We start from the raw sequence: 16665 nt of genomic DNA on the forward strand, positions 1-16665 counted from the left end.
TTTTTTTGAGATGAGGCCTTGCTATATTACCCAGGCTGGTCTTGAACTCCTGGGCTCAAGCAATCCTCTTGCCTCAACCTCCTGAGGATGTTTGACAGTTTTTGACCTTTTTTTTTTTTTTTTGAGACGGAATCTTGCTTTGTCTCCCAGGCTGCAGTGCAGTGGCATGATCTTGGCTCACTGCAACCTCCACCTCCCGGGTTCAAGCAATTCTCCTGCCTCAGCCTCCTGAGTAGCTAGGATTACAGGCGTGCGCCACCACGCACGGCTAATTTTTGCATTTTTAGTAGAGATGGGGTTTCCCCATATTGGTCGGGCTGGTCTTGAACTCCTGACCTCATGAGCCACCACGCCCGGCCGGCTTTTTGACAATTTAAATATTAACAGTTACGTATTATAATTGATATTTAGCTAACATCTATTGTTATTTTAACATTCCAGGAAATTATTATGAAGAAACTTTAAAGGTCTGTGTACTTCTCTGGTGTTTTGATTTTTTTTTTTTCTTTTTCTGTGAGTAATTTTCTAAAACTGCTTTCTAGGCCAGGCTGTTTATTTTTTGTTTTTTATTTTTTTGGAGATGGAGTCTTGCTCTGTCGCCCAGGCTGGAGTATAGTGGTGCTATCTCGCCTCCTGGGTTCAAGCAATTATCCTGCCTCAGGATCCTGAGTAGCTGGGACTACAGGCGCACGCCACCATGCCTGGCAAGTTTTTTGTATTTTTAGTAGAGGTGGAGTTTCACTGTGTTGCCCAGGCCGTTCTCGAACTCCTGAGCTCAGGCAGTCTGCCTGCCTCAGCCTCCCAAAGTGCTAGGATTATGGTGTAAGCCACTGCTGGGATTATAGGTGTAAGCCACTGCTCCTGGCCTTATTATTTTATTTTTATAGATTCGGGGTATATGTGCAGGTTTGTGCCATGGATATATTGTGTAATGGTGAGCTTTGTACTTCTATTGTGCTCATGAACATCGTACCCAGTAGGTGGTAATTTTTCAATTCTCATCCCTCTCTCTGCCTCTGCCCTTTTGGAGTTCCCAGTATCTGTTAATTCTCTCTGTATGTCCATATGTACCCATTGTTTAGCTTCTATATTTTTTATTTTATTTTATTTTATTTTTGAGACAAGAGTTTTGCTCTGTCACCCAGGCTGGAGTGCAGTGGTGCAGTCTCGGCTCACTACAACCTTGGTTTCTGGGTTCAGATGATTCTCGTGCCCCAGCCTCCCGAGTAGCTGGAATTACAGGTCCGTGCCTCAATGCCCAGCTAATTTTTGTATTTTCAGTACAGATGGAGTTTCACCATGTTGGCCAGGCTGGTCTCAAACTCCTGGCTTGAAGTGATCCGCCTGCCTTGGCCTCCCAAAGTGCTGGGATTATGGTGTGAGCCACAGCTCCTGACTCCGTGTTTTTTCTTTTAATTATAAAGGTAATAATGTAAAAAGAAGTCAACTCCCAGTTTAACTCTAGCAGAGTAACCAGTGTTAATTTTTTTTTTTTTTTTTTTTGAGACGGTGTCTTGCTCTGTTTCTCAGGCTGGAGTGCAGTGATACCATCTTGGCTCACTGCAACCTTCTCCTCCTGAGTTCAAGCCATTCTCCTGCCTCAGCCTCCTGAGTAGCTGGGATTATAGGTGCCCATCACCACGCCTGGCTAATTTTTGTATTTTTGGTAGAGATGAGGTTTTACCGTGTTGGCTAGGCTGGTGTTGAACTCCTGACCTTGTGATCCACCTGCCTCGGCCTCCCAAATTGCTGGGATTACAGGTGTGAGCCACTGAGCCTGGCCAATCCATTCCTTTTTATGGCTGAGTAGTATCACAGTTTCTTTATCCACTTGTTGATTCATGGGCATTTGGGTTGGTTCCAAGTTTTTGCAATTGTGAATTTTGCTGCTATAAATATGCGTGTGCAAGTATCTTTTTTGTATAATGATATCTTTTCCCCTGGGTAGATATGCAGTAGTGGGATTGCTGGATCAACTGATAGTTCTACTTTTAGTTCTTTAAGGAGTCTCCACACTGTTTTCCTTAGTGGTTGTACTGGTTTACATTCCCACCAGCAGTGTAGAAGTGTTCCCTGTTCACTGCATCCACACCAGCATCTATTCTTTTTTTATTTTTTGTTTATGGCCACTCTTGCAGGAGTAAGGTGGTATTGCATTGTTGTTTTGATTTGCATTTCCCTGATCGTTAGTGATGTTGAGCATTTTTTTATGTTGGCCATTTGTATATCTTTTCTTGAGAATTGTCTATTCATGTCCTTAGCCCACTTTTTGATGGGATTGTTTGTTTTTTTGTTTGAGCTCGTTGTAGATTGTGGATATTAGTCCTTTGTCAGATGTATAGATTGTGAAGATTTTCTCCCACTCTGTGGGTTGTCTGTTTTCTTCTGCTGACTGTTCCTTTTGCCATGCAAAAGCTCTTTTTTTTTTTTTCTTTTTTCTTTGAGACAGAGTCTCGCTCTGTCGGCCAGACTGGAGTGCAGTGGCATGATCTTGGCTCACTGCAACCTCTGCCTCCTGGGCTCAAGCAGTTCTCCTGCCTCAGCCTCCCAGGTAGCTGGGATTACAGGTGTGTGCCACCATGCCTGGCTAATTTTTGTATTTTTTCACCATGTTTGCCAGGCTGGTCTGGAACTGCTGACCTCAGGTAGTCCACCCACCTTGGCCTCCCAAAGTGTTGGGATTACAGGTGTGAACCACCATGCCCAGCTGCAAAAGCTCTTTAGTTTAATTAAGTTCCAGCTAGTTTTTGTTTTTATTGTATTTGCTTTTGGGTTCTTGGTCATGAAGTCCTTGCCTAAGGCAGTGTCTAGAAGGATTTTTCCAATTGTTATCTTCTAGAATCTTTATAGTTTCAGGTTCTTAGATTTAAGTACTTGACTCATCTTGAGTTGATTTTTGTATAAGGTGAGAGATGAGGATCCAGTTTCTTTCTCCTATATGTGGCTTGCCAATTATCCCAACACCATTTGTTGGATAGGGTGTTCTTTCCCCACTTTATGTTTTTGCTTTGTCAAATATCAGTTGACTGTAAGTATTTGAGTTTATATCTGGAGTCTCTATTCTGTTCCACTGGTCTATGTGCCTATTTTTATACCAGTACCATGCTGTGTTTGTCGGCCTTATAGTTTGAAATCAGATAATTTGGTGCCTTCAGATTTGTTTTTTTTTCTTAGTCTTGCTTTGGTATGCGGACTCTTTTTTTTTTCTGTATGAGTTTTAGAATTGGTTTTTCTAATTCTTTGGTGGTATTTTAATGGGAATGGTGTTGAATTTGTAGATTGCTTTTGGCAGTGTGGTTATTTTCACAGTATTAATTCTACCCATCCATGGGCATGGGATGTGTTTCCATTTGTTTGTGTCATCTGTAATTTCTTTCAGCAGTGTTTTGTAGTTTTCCTTGTAGAGGTCTTTCAACTCCTTGGTTAGGTATTTCCTAAGTATTTTATTTTTTTTGCAACTATTGTAACTATTGCAAATATTGTAAAAGGGGTTGAGTTCTTGATTTGATTTTCAGCTTAGTCACTGTTGGTGTATAGAAGAGCTACTGATTTGTGTACATTAATTTTGTATGCAGAAACTTTGGTGAATTCTTTTATCAGTTCTAGGAGCTTTCTGGAGGAGTTTTTAGGGTTTTCTAGGTATACAATCATATCATCAGTATACAGCGACAGTTTGACTTCCTCTTTACTGATTTGGATGTCCTTTATTTCTTTTCCTTGTCTGATTGCTCTGGCTAGGACTTCCAGTACTATGTTGAAGAGGAGTGGTGAGAGCAGGCATCCTTATCTTGTTCCAGTTCTTAGAGGGAATGCTTTCAACTTTTCCGTGTTCACTATTATTGTTGGCTGTGGGTTTGTCAAGATGGCTTTTATTACATTGAGGTGTGTGCCTTGTACGCTGATTTTGCTGAGAGTTTTAATGATAAAGGGATGCTGGATTTTGTCCAATGCTTTTTCTGAACCTGTTGAGATGATCATGTGATTTTTGTTTTTAATTCTGTTTATGTGATGTATCACATTTACTGACTTGGGTATGTTAAATCATTCCTATGTCGCTGGTATAAAACCCACTTAATCATGATGCATTATCTTTTTGATATGTTGTTGGATTTGATTAGCTAGTATTTTGTTAATGATTTTGGCATCTATGTTCATCTGGAATATTGGTCTGTAGTTTTTTGATCATGTCCTTTCTTGGTTTTGGTATTAGGGTGATACTGGCTTCATAGAATGATTTCAGGAGGGTTCCCTCTTTCTCTATCTTGTGGGATAGTGTCAATAGTGTTGATACTAATTCTTTGAATGTCTGGTAGAATTCTACTGTGAATCTGTCTGGTCCTGGACTTTTTTTTGTTGGTAATTTTTAAATTACCATTTTTATCTTGCTGCTTGTTACTGCTCTGCTCAGGCTAATTCTTCCTGATTAAAGCCAGGAGGGTTGTATCTTTCCAGGAATTTATCCACCTCCTCTAGGTTTTCTAGTTTATGTGTGTAAAGGTGTTCTTAGTAACCTTGAATGATCTTTTGTATTTCTGTGGTGTCAGTTGTAATAGCTCCTGTTTCGTTTCCAATTTGAGCTTATTTGGATTTTCTCTCCTATTTTCTTGGTTAATCTTGCTAATGGTCTTTTTATTTATCTTTTCAAATAACCAGCTTTTTGTTTCATTTATCTTTTGAATTCTTTTTGTTTGTTTCAATTTCATTTAGTTCTGGTCTGATCTTGGTTATTTCCTTTCTTCAGCTGGGTTTGGGTTTGGTTTGTTCTTGTTTCTCTAGTTCCTTGAGGTGTGACCTTAGATTGTATGTTTGTACTCTTTGAAACTTTTTGATGTAGGCGTTTAGGGCCATGAACAGTACTAGCACCACCTTTGCTGTATCACAGAGGTTTTGATAGGTTGTGTCACTATTGTTCAGTTTGAAGAATTTTTTTATTTCCACCTTGATTTCATTTTTGACCCAATGATCATTCAGGAGCAGGGGTTTTTTTGTTTTTGTTTTTGAGACGGAGTTTCGCTCTTGCTGCCCAGGCTGGAGTTCAATGGCATGATCTTGCCTCACTGCAACCTCTGCCTCCCGGGTTCATGCAATTCTTCTGCCTTAGTCTCCCTAGTAGCTGGGATTAGAGGTGCCTGCCACCACGCCTGGCTAATTTTTTGTAGTTTTAGTAGAGACAGGGTTTTACCATGTTGGCCAGGCTGGTCTTGAACTTCTGACCTGAGGTGATCCACCTGCCTTAGGCTCCCGAAGTGTTGGGATTACAGGCGTGAACCACTGCGCCCAGCCTCAGGAGCAGGTTATTTAATTTCTATGTATTTGCACAGTTTTGGAGGTTCCTTTTGTAGTTGATTTCCAGTTTTATTCCACTGTGGTCTGAGAGAGTGCTTGATATAATTTTAATTTTCTTAAATATATTGAGGCTCATTTTGTGGCCTATCGTATGCCACAAACTTCCATTGGAGAAACTTCCATGTGCTGTTGAATAGAATGTTTATTCTGCATTTGTTTGGTAGAATATTCTGTATATATCTGTTAAGTCCATTTGTTCCAGGGTATTGTTTAAATCCATTGATTCTTTGTGGACTTTCTGTCTTGATGACCTGCCTAGTGTTGTCAGTGGAGTATTGAAGTCTCCCACTATTAACTGATTTGCTGTCTATCTCATTTTTTAGGTCTATTAGTAATTGTTTGTGTGTGTGTGTGTGTGTGTGTGTGTGTGTGTGTGTTTTAGACAAGTTTTGCTCTTGTTGCCCAGGCTGGAGTGCAATGGTGCGATCTCAGCTCACCTGCCTCAGCCTCCCGAGTAGCTGGGATTACAGGCATGCGTCACCATGCCCTGCTAATTTTGTATTTTTAGTAGGGACAGAGTTTCTCCATGTTGGTCAGGCTGGTCTCCTACTCCTGACCTCAGGTGATCGCACGCCTCGGCCTCCCAAAGTGCTAGGATTACAGGAGTGAGCCACCGCACCTGGCCGTAATTGTTTTACAATTTTGGGAGCTCCAGTGCTAGGTGCGTATATGTTTAGGATAGTGATGTTTTCCTGTTGGACAAGGCCTTTTATCATTATATAATGTCCTTCTTTGTCTTTTCTAACACAGTTGCTTTAAGGATTGTTTTGTCTGATATAAGAATTAACTATTCTCGCTTGCTTTTGGTGTCCATTTGCATGGAATATCTTTTTCCACCCCTTTACCTTAAATTTATGTGCATTCTTTTTTTTTTTTTTTTTTTTTTTTTTTTTGAGGCGGAGTCTCGCTCTGTCGCCCAGGCTGGGGTGCAGTGGCCAGATCTCGGCTCACTGCAAGCTCCGCCTCCCGGGTTCCCGCCATTCTCCTGCCTCAGCCTCCCGAGTAGCTGGGACTACAGGCGCCCGCCACCTCGCCCGGCTAGTTTTTTGTATTTTTTAGTAAAGATGGGGTTTCACCATGTTAGCCAGGATGGTCTCGATCTCCTGACCTCATGATCTGCCCATCTCGGCCTCCCAAAGTGCTGGGATTACAGGCTTGAGCCACCGCGCCCGGCCTATTTATGTGCATTCTTAAGTGAGTCTCTTGAAGGCAGCAGATGGTTGGTGAGTTCTTATCCATTCTGCAATTCTGTATCTTTTTTTTTTTTTTTTTTTTTTGAGATGGAGTCTTGCTTTGTCGTCCAGGCTGGAGTACAGTGGCATGGTCTTGGCTCATCGCAACCTCTGCCCCCTAGGTTCAAGTGATTCTCCTGCCTCAGCCTCTCAAGTAGCTGGGATTACAGGCGTGTGCCACCACATCCAGCTAAATGTTTGCGTTTTTAGTAGAGATGGAGTTTCACCATGTTGGTCGGGCTGGTCTTGAACTCCTGACCTTGTGATCTGCCCTCCTCAGCCTCCCAAAGTGTTGGGATTACAGGCGTGAGCCACCGCTCCCGGCCCTCAGTTCTGTATCTTTTACATGGAGCATTTAGGCTATTTACATTCAACGTTAGCATTGAGATGTGAGGTATCATTCCATTTATTGTGGTATTTGTTGCCTGTATACCGTATTCCTTTTGTGTTTTTTTAAATTGTATTTTTGTTTTAGGTCCTGTAAGATTGATGCTTTGTAGTTCTGGCTTTGTACTAGTGAATTCTCTCAGCAATTTTTGTCTGAAAAAGACTCTTTCATTTATGAAGCTTAATTTCCCTGGATACAAAATTCTTGGCTGATAATTGTTTTGTTTGAGGAGGCTGAAGATAGGACCCTAATTTCTCTGGTTTGTAGGGTTTCTGCTGAGAAATCTGCTGTTGATCTGATAGGTTTTCTTTATAGGTTACCTGGTGCTTTTGCCTCACAGCTCTTAAGATTCTTTCCTTCATCTTAACTTTGGATAACCTGATGACAGTGTACTTAGGTGATGATCTTTTTGTAATGAATTTCCCAGGTGTTCTTTGAGGTTCTTGTATTTAGATGTCTAGGTCTCTAGCAAGGCTGGGGAGGTTTTCCTCGATTATTCCCCCAGTATGTTTTCCATACTTCTAGATTTCCCTTCTTCCTCCAGAATGCCAGTTATTCTTAGGTTTGGTCATTTAACATAATCCCAGACTTCTTGGATTATAGGTGTGTGTCACCACATTTGACTAATTTCTTTTGTATTTTTAGTAGAGATAGGGTTTTGCCATGTTGGCCAGGCTGGTCTCAAACTCCTGACCTCAAGTGATCCACCTGCCTAGGCTTCCCAAAGTGCTGGGATTATAGGCATGAGCCATGGTGTCTGGCCGGAAGTGTATCAGTGTATCTCTGTCTCTTTCTGTCTCTGTCTGTCTCTCTCTCTCTCTCTCTCTCTCTTTCTTTCTCTTTCTCTCTCTTCTTCTCTCTTTCCCTCTCTTTCCTTTTCTCCACAGGTAAGTTCTACAGAAGTATATCTTAGTGAACCACTTATTCTTTTTTTTTTTTTTGAAATGGAGTCTCACTCTGTCACCCAGGCTGGAGTGCAGTGGCACAATCTCGGTTCATTGCAAGCTCTGCCTCCCGGATTCATGCCATTCTCCTACCTCAGCCTCCTGAGTAGCTGGGACTACAGGTGCCTGCCAGCACGCCTGGCTAATTTTTTATATTTTTAGTAGAGACAGTGTTTCACTGTGTTAGCCAGGATGGTCTTGATCTCCTGACCTCATGATCTGCCCGCCTCGGCCTCCCAAACTGCTGGGATTACAGGTGTGAGCCACTGCACCCAGCCCACTTACTCTTTTTTTTTTTTACTTCCCCCAAGAGGGAGTCTTGCCATGTTGTCCAGGCTGGTCTTGAACTCCTGGACTCAGGTGATCCTTCTGCCTCAGCTTCCCAAAGTGCTAGGATTACAGGCGTGAGTTACCATGCTTGGCCTAAACCACTTATTCTTTATTTTTTTGAGGCAGTGTCTCACTGTGTTGCCCAGGCTGGAGTGCAATGGTGCAATCTCGCCTCACTGCAACCTCTGCCTCCCAGGTTCAAGTGATTTCTCCTGCCTCAGCCTCCTGAGTAGCTGGGATTACAGGTGCCCACCACCATGCCTGGCTAATTTTTGTATTTTTAGTAGAGACAGGGTTTTACCATGTTGGCCAGGCTTGTCTTGAACTGCTGACCTCAAGCAATTCACCCCACCTTTGCCTCCCAAAGTGTTGGGATTGCAGGTGTGAGCCCTGACCTAAACCACTTATTCTTTTTTTTTTTTTTTTTGAGACAGAGAGTCTTGCTCTGTCACTCAAGGTGGAGTGTAGTGGCATGGTCTCAGCTCACTGCAACTTCTGCCTCCTGGGTTCAAGTGATTCTCTTGACTCAGCCTCCCGAGTAACTGCGATTACAGGCATGTACCACCATGCCTGGCTCAATTTTTGTATTTTTAGTAGAGATGGGATTTCACCATGTTGGTCAGCCTAGTCTCAAACTCCTGACCTCAAGCAATCCACCCGCCTTGGCCTCCCAAAGTGCCGGGATTATAGGCATGAGCCACCACACCTAGCCTGAATCACTTATTCTTGATGGGCTTTCAGTTTATCCTGATATTTTACATTTTTTTATTATAGTGATGATTTAATAGTGATTAGCTTATGTTTAGGGTTGTTATAGAAACGTTAATACTTATGCTTTTTTGAGATGGAGTCTCACTCTCTTGCCCAGGCTGGAGTGCAGTAGCACGATCTTGGCTTACTGCAGTCGCCACCCCCCGAGTTCAAGCAGTTCTGCCTCAGCCTCCTGAGTAGCTGGGATTTCAGGCACATGCCACCATGCCCGGCTTATTTTTGTGTTTTTATTAGAGATGTGAGTAGTTTCCCCTGTTGGCCAGGCTGGCCTCAAACTCCTGACCTCAGGTAATCCACCTGCCTCAGCCTCCCAAAGTGTTGGGATTATAGGCGTGAGCCACCATGCCTCCCAATACTTACACTTACTGACCTAAGCATTGCAGTAGTTCATGAGGTACACAGTTGTGTTCTTGAAAATGAAAGCTTCACGGAGTTTTAAGTGAATCTTGCTGACAATTAATCTGGAGTTCCTAACAAAAGTTATTTAATGACTTGATTATTTGAGCATTTTACATTTTGATACACTTAAGAAGCTAACAAATCATTTCCCTGTGTGATCTTTGAGATTCTTACTAAATAAATTGGTTACCTTCTCAGTTTCTTGTTCCCTTCCTTCATAAAGTCATTCGTTCAACAAATATCATCAACTGGCTACTTTGTGCCAAACATTTTTTAGGAGTTCTGATAGATGAAGTCCCTGTTTTGTAGAGTTTCCATAATAGTGAAAGAGTGGAGGGAGACAGACAATAGGGAAATAAATGGACAAGAATTTAAAATAGTATTAGGTACAATAAAGAAAACATAATGTGTTGGTATGATACAGTGACTTGGCAAGGAGCCAGGGAGACAACAGATCCTGTGGCCAAAGAAGGCCTCTTTAAGTAATTGCTATCTAAGGTGAGACTTGAACCATAAAACGGAGCCAGCTGTTAAGAATTGGAGGGGAGAGAGGCAGGAGTCCGGGCATGGTGGCTCATACCTGTAATCCCAGCACTTCGGGAGGCGGAGGTGGACAGATCACTTGAGCCCAGGAGTTTGATACCAACCTGGGCAACATGGCGAAATCTCATCTGTACAAAAAATACAAAAATTACTCAGGCATGGTGAAATGCACCTGTAGTCCAGCTACTCAGGAGGCTGAGGTTGGAGGATTGCCTGAGCCCGGGAAGTCAAGGCTACAGTGAGCCATGATTGCGCCACTGCACTTCATCCAGGGTGTTAGAGTGAGACCTCATCTTTTAAAAAAAAAAAAAAAAAATTGAGGGAAGAGGGGAGGCTAGTGGGATCAGCCAGTGCAAAGACATAAGGCTGATGTGGTCTTACCTTGTTGCAGGAGCGAAGGAAACCTAAAGTGGTTAAGCATAGAGGTAGAGAATTATGACGAGGTTGGTGGGAGTTGAGACTAGAGGCCTGTCTGAGATTTTTAACTTTTTTTTGTGCTGTGGACCTTCTTGGCTACTGTTGAAGCCCATTAGTAGTGTTTTTAAATACATAAAATAAAACGCAGAGTTACAAAGGAAACCAATTGTATTGAAATATACTTATCAAAATATGAAACAAATTCTTGATGTAAGAATATCCTTTTTATTAATGCATTGAAAAATACCTGACAGAAAGCCTACTACTTGACTTCGGAAGTAAGAGTGAGGTTAAATAATGCTTTAAAATATCTCAAAACTAATATGATATGAAAATATAGCTGGTGATTTAATTAGTAACAAAGACACAGGTACTGGTAATACTGCCATGGCTTATTGCCTACATTAATAATGAAAGCAAACGCTAAATTTCAGCTAGAGGCTAGAGGAAATAAAACTAGAATTTTCTTCTTTGTTTATGTACTGCTATGAATACCAGGAGTCCTTTGGTTAAGACCTCAGGATAGCTTGTGTAGGGCTTTCCAGCCTGTGATCACTGGTGGAGAATGTAGCTTTACAAAATCTAGTTGGAAATTGGCAACTGGGGTTTGGTACAAGTTACAAGGAAGGGAAAGAATTTAAGATGCTAGTGAAAGCTTGGAGGATAAGGGAGCAGGAGAACTCGTAAGGAAGTTTATAAACTGAGAAGGGCTGCAGCAAAGTGGGCTCATGTGCTTGAGGAGCCAGAGGACATGTTGAGGGTGACATAGGTTCTGAAGTTCATACAGATATTTATGCAGTATGGATTCTTGGAAAACCTTTTTCAGTCATGTCCTAGAAAAATAACAGCTTATGGAAAAAACAGGGTTGAAGCAGACCTGAAAATACATGAATTTTTAAAAACCACTTCTAACAGAAGCATAACAAACTGTAATAAAAACTGTGGCCTTCCTGGCATTTGCACCCAAGCACCAGCATTAGCCAACTCTTTGAAGCCTTAGATCTGTGGCTGTTGTTTTCTCCTTTGAGATGTAGGTCCTTGAGGGCATTTGCTTCTAATAGAGGCTAGTTTCGTCAGAATTAAAAATCTGAACCATGGTATGAAATAGAATTCTTTTTTTTTTTTTCTTTTTCGAAAACACTGGCAAATGTTTTGTACCCTTGAGCTTACCCACATATCTTAACATAGTGAGTGGAAAGTACAGTGGCTGTTAAGCCAACTACTCTGAGGTCTTCACTGCTAAGGCTTACTCTTAATTGTGTGAGAGCTTAACCTTGATCCCTTTAAAACATTAATGGGCTGGGAAAAAAATCATTCATAAACCAATGCCACCTCTGAATTTTGCTGCCACGATTCCCTTATTTACCAATAGTGCGTGAGCTAATTTGGAATAAAGAACTATGCATTGTAGCACGGCAGACATTGTGTGGGCAAAGTGTTGTTTTTATTCTGTCTAAATAATGCTTCACACGTATGTACATATTTTCTAAATATGTATAGATGCTGTTGTGATTAATAATAAAACATGAATTCTTAAAACAATTTTGCTGACTTCATAGTAGTTTTTCATCATTTTCTCAATAACTGCTAAAATTTCTGGAGAAGTTTGGGAACTGTTGCTTTGGAGTGAAATGCAGTGTGTTAGATATCACTTGCGGAATTCTTCTAAGGGAATTTATTGGCGATTAAAAAAAAATCCTTGCGTTATACCAGTAGTAATACAAAGTAACTTGTTGAGCTTCTGTTAAGTGTCAAGGACTGTATAAGTATGGTGTATAGTTATCTCATTTATTATTTCTGGGTAGCTATTATTATTCCTTTACACAAAAAGGGAAAACGAGGCTCAAAGTATCATGCTCCAGATAAAAGAGCCAATGGGTAGCAGAGCTGGGATCATTACCCAGGTCTCTAGTCCTGCCTACTTTTTCACAGTATATACTCCATTGTTTCACTTACTCCTTCATACGTGATTCCCCAGCGTATGCTCTTTTTTTTTTTTGAGATAGAATCTGGTTCTGTTGCCCAGGCTGGAGGGCAGTAGTGTGATCTTGGGCTAACTGCATCCTCCACCTCCTGCGTTCAAGCAATTCTCCTGCTTCAACCTCCCGAGTAGCTGGGACTGTAAGCCTGTGTTACCACACCAGGCTAATTTTTGTATTTTGAGCAGAGATGAGGTTTCACCTTGTTGGTCAGGCTGGTCTCAAACTCCTGAGCTCAAGTGATCTGCCCGCCTCAGCCTCCGAAAGTGCTGGGATTATAGGCATGAGCCACCATGCCTGGCGTCCCCATCATGTACCCTTAAATACCATCAAGTACAGTTCCATTGTGTAAAAGCTTGGCTTGATTTAATCTGTTAATTGGAACACTGTTATTAATGGAAATTAGGAATATGACGTAAGCTAGAGGTTTTATTTTAATGACTTTGGGTTATTAAATCTATAAGAAATGAAATTCATTTAGTCATAATTAATGTCATGTTTCTGCATCTGTATTCTTGTTGGATTTACAGACAAGGGAGGTAATGTATTATTAGTGGGAAGCTTTGAGTGCTACATCATTTCCCTTTCTATAAAATAACTTGTACTAAACAATTTGAATTAAAACACCTGAGTAAATAGTAACTTTGGAGACCTACTGTACTATTTGTAACTTTTGGATCAAATGATGCTTGTTTATCTCAGTCACATTTTTATGATTTGCATTTTGTAAAAATGAGATCTTTTTATTTGTTTGTTTTACTACTTTCTTTTAGGAAAACACCAGAAATTACTGTTGGCAGTTTTTGTGACTCCTCTTACTGATCTTCGTTCTGATTTCTCCAAGTTTCAGGAAATGATAGAAACAACTTTAGATATGGATCAGGTATGCAATATACTTTTTAATTTAAACGGTAGATATTTTTAAAAAACAAAGGCCACATTAAGAAAGTGTGTAGATTTTTCTTTTTAGTATCTAATTGTAGCACCTTTGTAGACAGTGGACATAAGATGAAGTGACAGATGGGAAAAGGATTTTTTTAAAAAATAGCAACTGTTTCAGTGGATGAAATACAGATTAGCAGAGGAAATGAATATTGGGCATAACTGTCCTGGTTAAAGACAATCTCATAAATGAAAAATTTCATAAATGCAACTGCATTTTATTTTCAAAGAGAAGGAAAATTATAGTCACTGGAAAAGGAAAGAGAAGTTAGAGGTAAACATAGGACACACAAGAAAACTTTCATTTTGTTTGTTTTCTTGTTTTTCTTTTGAGACTGGGTCTCCGTCTGTTACCTAGGCTTAAGTGCAGTGACACTGTCATAGTTCACTAACCCCTCAAACTTCTGGGTTCAAGTAATCCTCCTGCCTTAGCCTTAGTAGCTGTAAATACAGCTGTGTACCACCATGCCTGGCTACTTTTTTAAAAACTTTTTTATAGACATGAACTCTCGCTGTGTTGCCCAAACTGGTCTCAAAACTCTGGCCTCAAGCTATCCTCCTGCCTCGGTCTTAGCCTCCCAAAATGCTGGGATTTCAGATATAAGCCACCTTGCTGGGCCACTTCTATTTCTTTTCCATGTAGAGAGTTCTTTGCAGGGGGAGGTTAGAATATGTATGCATCTCCTAAATAGTTGTTGAATATAACTAAAAAGTTAACCAGGACTCTAAATACTATTTACTTCTAAAATTTCTTGTTAATTGAGAACATTTAGGGTTTAAGTGATTTGTATATCTCATGTCTTTAACAATTTTGAGCGATAACTGTATGTAAAGTGAGAACAGTTTGTGAAATAGTTGAAAATATCCTTACATGAAAGTGAATTTTAAAGCACAGTTTATGACATGGTAATGCTTTGTTTTGAATCTGTTAAAAATTTGTTTATATGAACAAGTTTACCAGTTTACTATGGTGAGCTCATTGAATATAGTGGGTTCCCCCCCCCCCCCCCCGAGATGAAGTCTCACTCTTGTCCCCAGGCTGATGTGCAATGGCGTGATCTTGACTCACTGCAACCTCTGCCTCCTGGGTTCAAGCGATTCTCCTGCCTCAGCCTCCCGAGTAGCTGGGATTATAGGCGCCTGCCACCAAACCCGGCTAATTTTTGTATTTTTAGTAGAGACAGGGTTTCACCATGTTGTCCAGGCTGGTCTTGAACTCCTGACCTCAGGTGATCCATCTGCCTCGGCCTCTCAAGTGCTGGGATTACAGGTGTGAGCCACCATGCCCGGCCCGAATATAGTGTTTTTAATTTGCAAGACTTTAAAAATAGTATTTTGAAATTTTTCTAAGTTAAATTCCCTGTTAAAATGGTCATGCACTAATATATGCTTGCATTATTCATATTAGGGTAACCGTTTGGTTTGCTAGTTTAAGTTAGATTCTTTGCATTCCTGTTTTTTTTTTTTTTTTTTTTTGAGATGGAGTTTCACACTTTTTGCCCAGGCTGGAGTGCAAGGGCGCTATCTCGATACACGTCAACCTCCTTCTCCTGGGTTCAAGCAATTCTCCTGCCTCAGCCTCCCAAATAGCTGGAATTACAGGAATGTGCCACCACACCCGGCTAATTTCGTATTTTTAGTAGAAATGGGGTTTCTCCATGTTGGTCAGGCTGGTCTCAAACTTCCAACCTCAGGTGATCAGCCCACCTCAGCCTCCCAAAGTGCTGGGATTGCATGCGTAAGCCACTGCGTCCCTGCCCCCACACCCTTTTTAAAAAATGAGACAGAGTTTTATTCTGTCACCCAGGCTGGAGTGCAGTGGTACGATCATGGTTCACTGCAGCCTTGAATCTGGGCTCAAGTGATCCTCCCACTTCAGCCTCCCAAGTAGTTGGAACCATAGATGTGCACCACCACACCTGGCTGATTTTTAAATTATCTGTAGAGATGATAGAAATAAAAAACCTGCCGCCATGATTCAATTACTTCCCACCGGGTCCCTCCCATGTCACATGGGGATTATGGGAGCTACAACTCAAGATGAGATTTGGGTGGAGACACAGCCAAACCATATCAGATAATAAATTGTGGAGAGCCAACAAGATTGAAGAAAAGAGGTTTGAGCTTCGAGGGGTGGTAAATTGTGGGAAGGTAAATATGTGGGGCAAACTAATGGAAGATAAAGGTTGTTTTAGTAAGGTTTGTTTTGCATACCCAAATCAAGGTGCCATCTCCAGTGATTTAAGAGTCTATGGTGATCAAGAATAGTTCTCTTGTAGTGCACGTCTTACATGATGGGCAGGAGCAAGAGAGAGAAGGGGGAGGTGCTACACACTTTTAAACAACTAGATCTCAGTACAAGTCAGTCACTGTCATGAGAAGAGTACCCAGGGGAAACCACCCTCATGATCCAGTCACCTCTCACCAGGCTCCACCTCCAACACTGGGGATTCCAATTCCAATTCAACATGACATTTGGGTGGGGGCGCATATCCAGATCATATCTCCTCATATAGCTGAATAGTATTCCCTTATGGACATACCACATTAATTATTAATTTATTGATTGATTAACAGGATCCTACTCTGTTGCCGAGACTGGAGTGCAGTGGTTTGATCATAGCTCATTGCAGGCCTTGAATTCCTGGGCTCCAGTGATCCTCCCACCTCAGCCTCCTGAGTACCTGAGGTTATAGGCGTGTGCCACCACACGTGGCTAATTTTTTTATTTTTTAGTAGAGACAGGGTTTTTGCTATGTTGACCAGACTGGCTTTGAACTCCTGGGCTCAAGCAATCCTCCTGTCTTGGCTTCCCAAAGTTGCAGGTTACAAGTGTGAGTTTAGAGAGGTATAATTTCTTACTCAACTCCAAGTATTTTATTTCTATTATCATTTGTTCTTTGGTTTGTTAATTATTTAGAAGTGTATTTTTAAATTTCCAAGCTTGGTGTGTATCCGTTTCATGAAAGTTCCCCATGTATTTAAAATTTGGATGTGTACTCTACTTTTGGGATTGTTTTTTCATTTCATTGTCTATATGTGCTCGCTAATTTTTGATCTGCTGGGTTACTGAGAAAGATGTGGGTTTCTCCATCTAGGTCTGTTTTTGGTTAATATGTGAGGCACAGAGCTGTTGTTTTTTGTGGTGAATTGAATCTTCATCATTCTTTAGGGACTCTATCCTTAATTAATAATGGTTTTTTGCCTTACATTTTGTCTCATTGTAAGAGAGCTATGTCAGAGTACTTTTTAAAACACTTTTTAATACGGTATATATTTTTTCATTTTTTTGTGAGGTTTTTTTAACCATAAGTTTAAGCAAAATAAAGCTTATAACTGGATTTTATGTACTTTTAAATTTAATTTTTTTTTTT

At 40.9% G+C, this 16665-nt stretch overlaps 1 protein-coding gene across 2 annotated transcripts in view; it reads left to right on the plus strand.

Moving 5' to 3' along the window:
* The window catches only part of MSH2 (mutS homolog 2), a 101285-nt gene that overhangs the window by 34052 nt on the left and 50568 nt on the right, over positions 1–16665 (plus strand). For both annotated transcript variants that reach the window (XM_073022953.1, XM_007970712.3), the window contains exon 8: positions 13123–13232. In XM_073022953.1, the coding sequence (XP_072879054.1) occupies positions 13123–13232 (110 nt within the window). The remainder of the gene's footprint in view (positions 1–13122; positions 13233–16665) is intronic.

The sequence above is a fragment of the Chlorocebus sabaeus genome, chromosome 14 (genome assembly GCF_047675955.1).
Source record: "Chlorocebus sabaeus isolate Y175 chromosome 14, mChlSab1.0.hap1, whole genome shotgun sequence".
Lineage (NCBI taxonomy): Eukaryota > Metazoa > Chordata > Mammalia > Primates > Cercopithecidae > Chlorocebus > Chlorocebus sabaeus.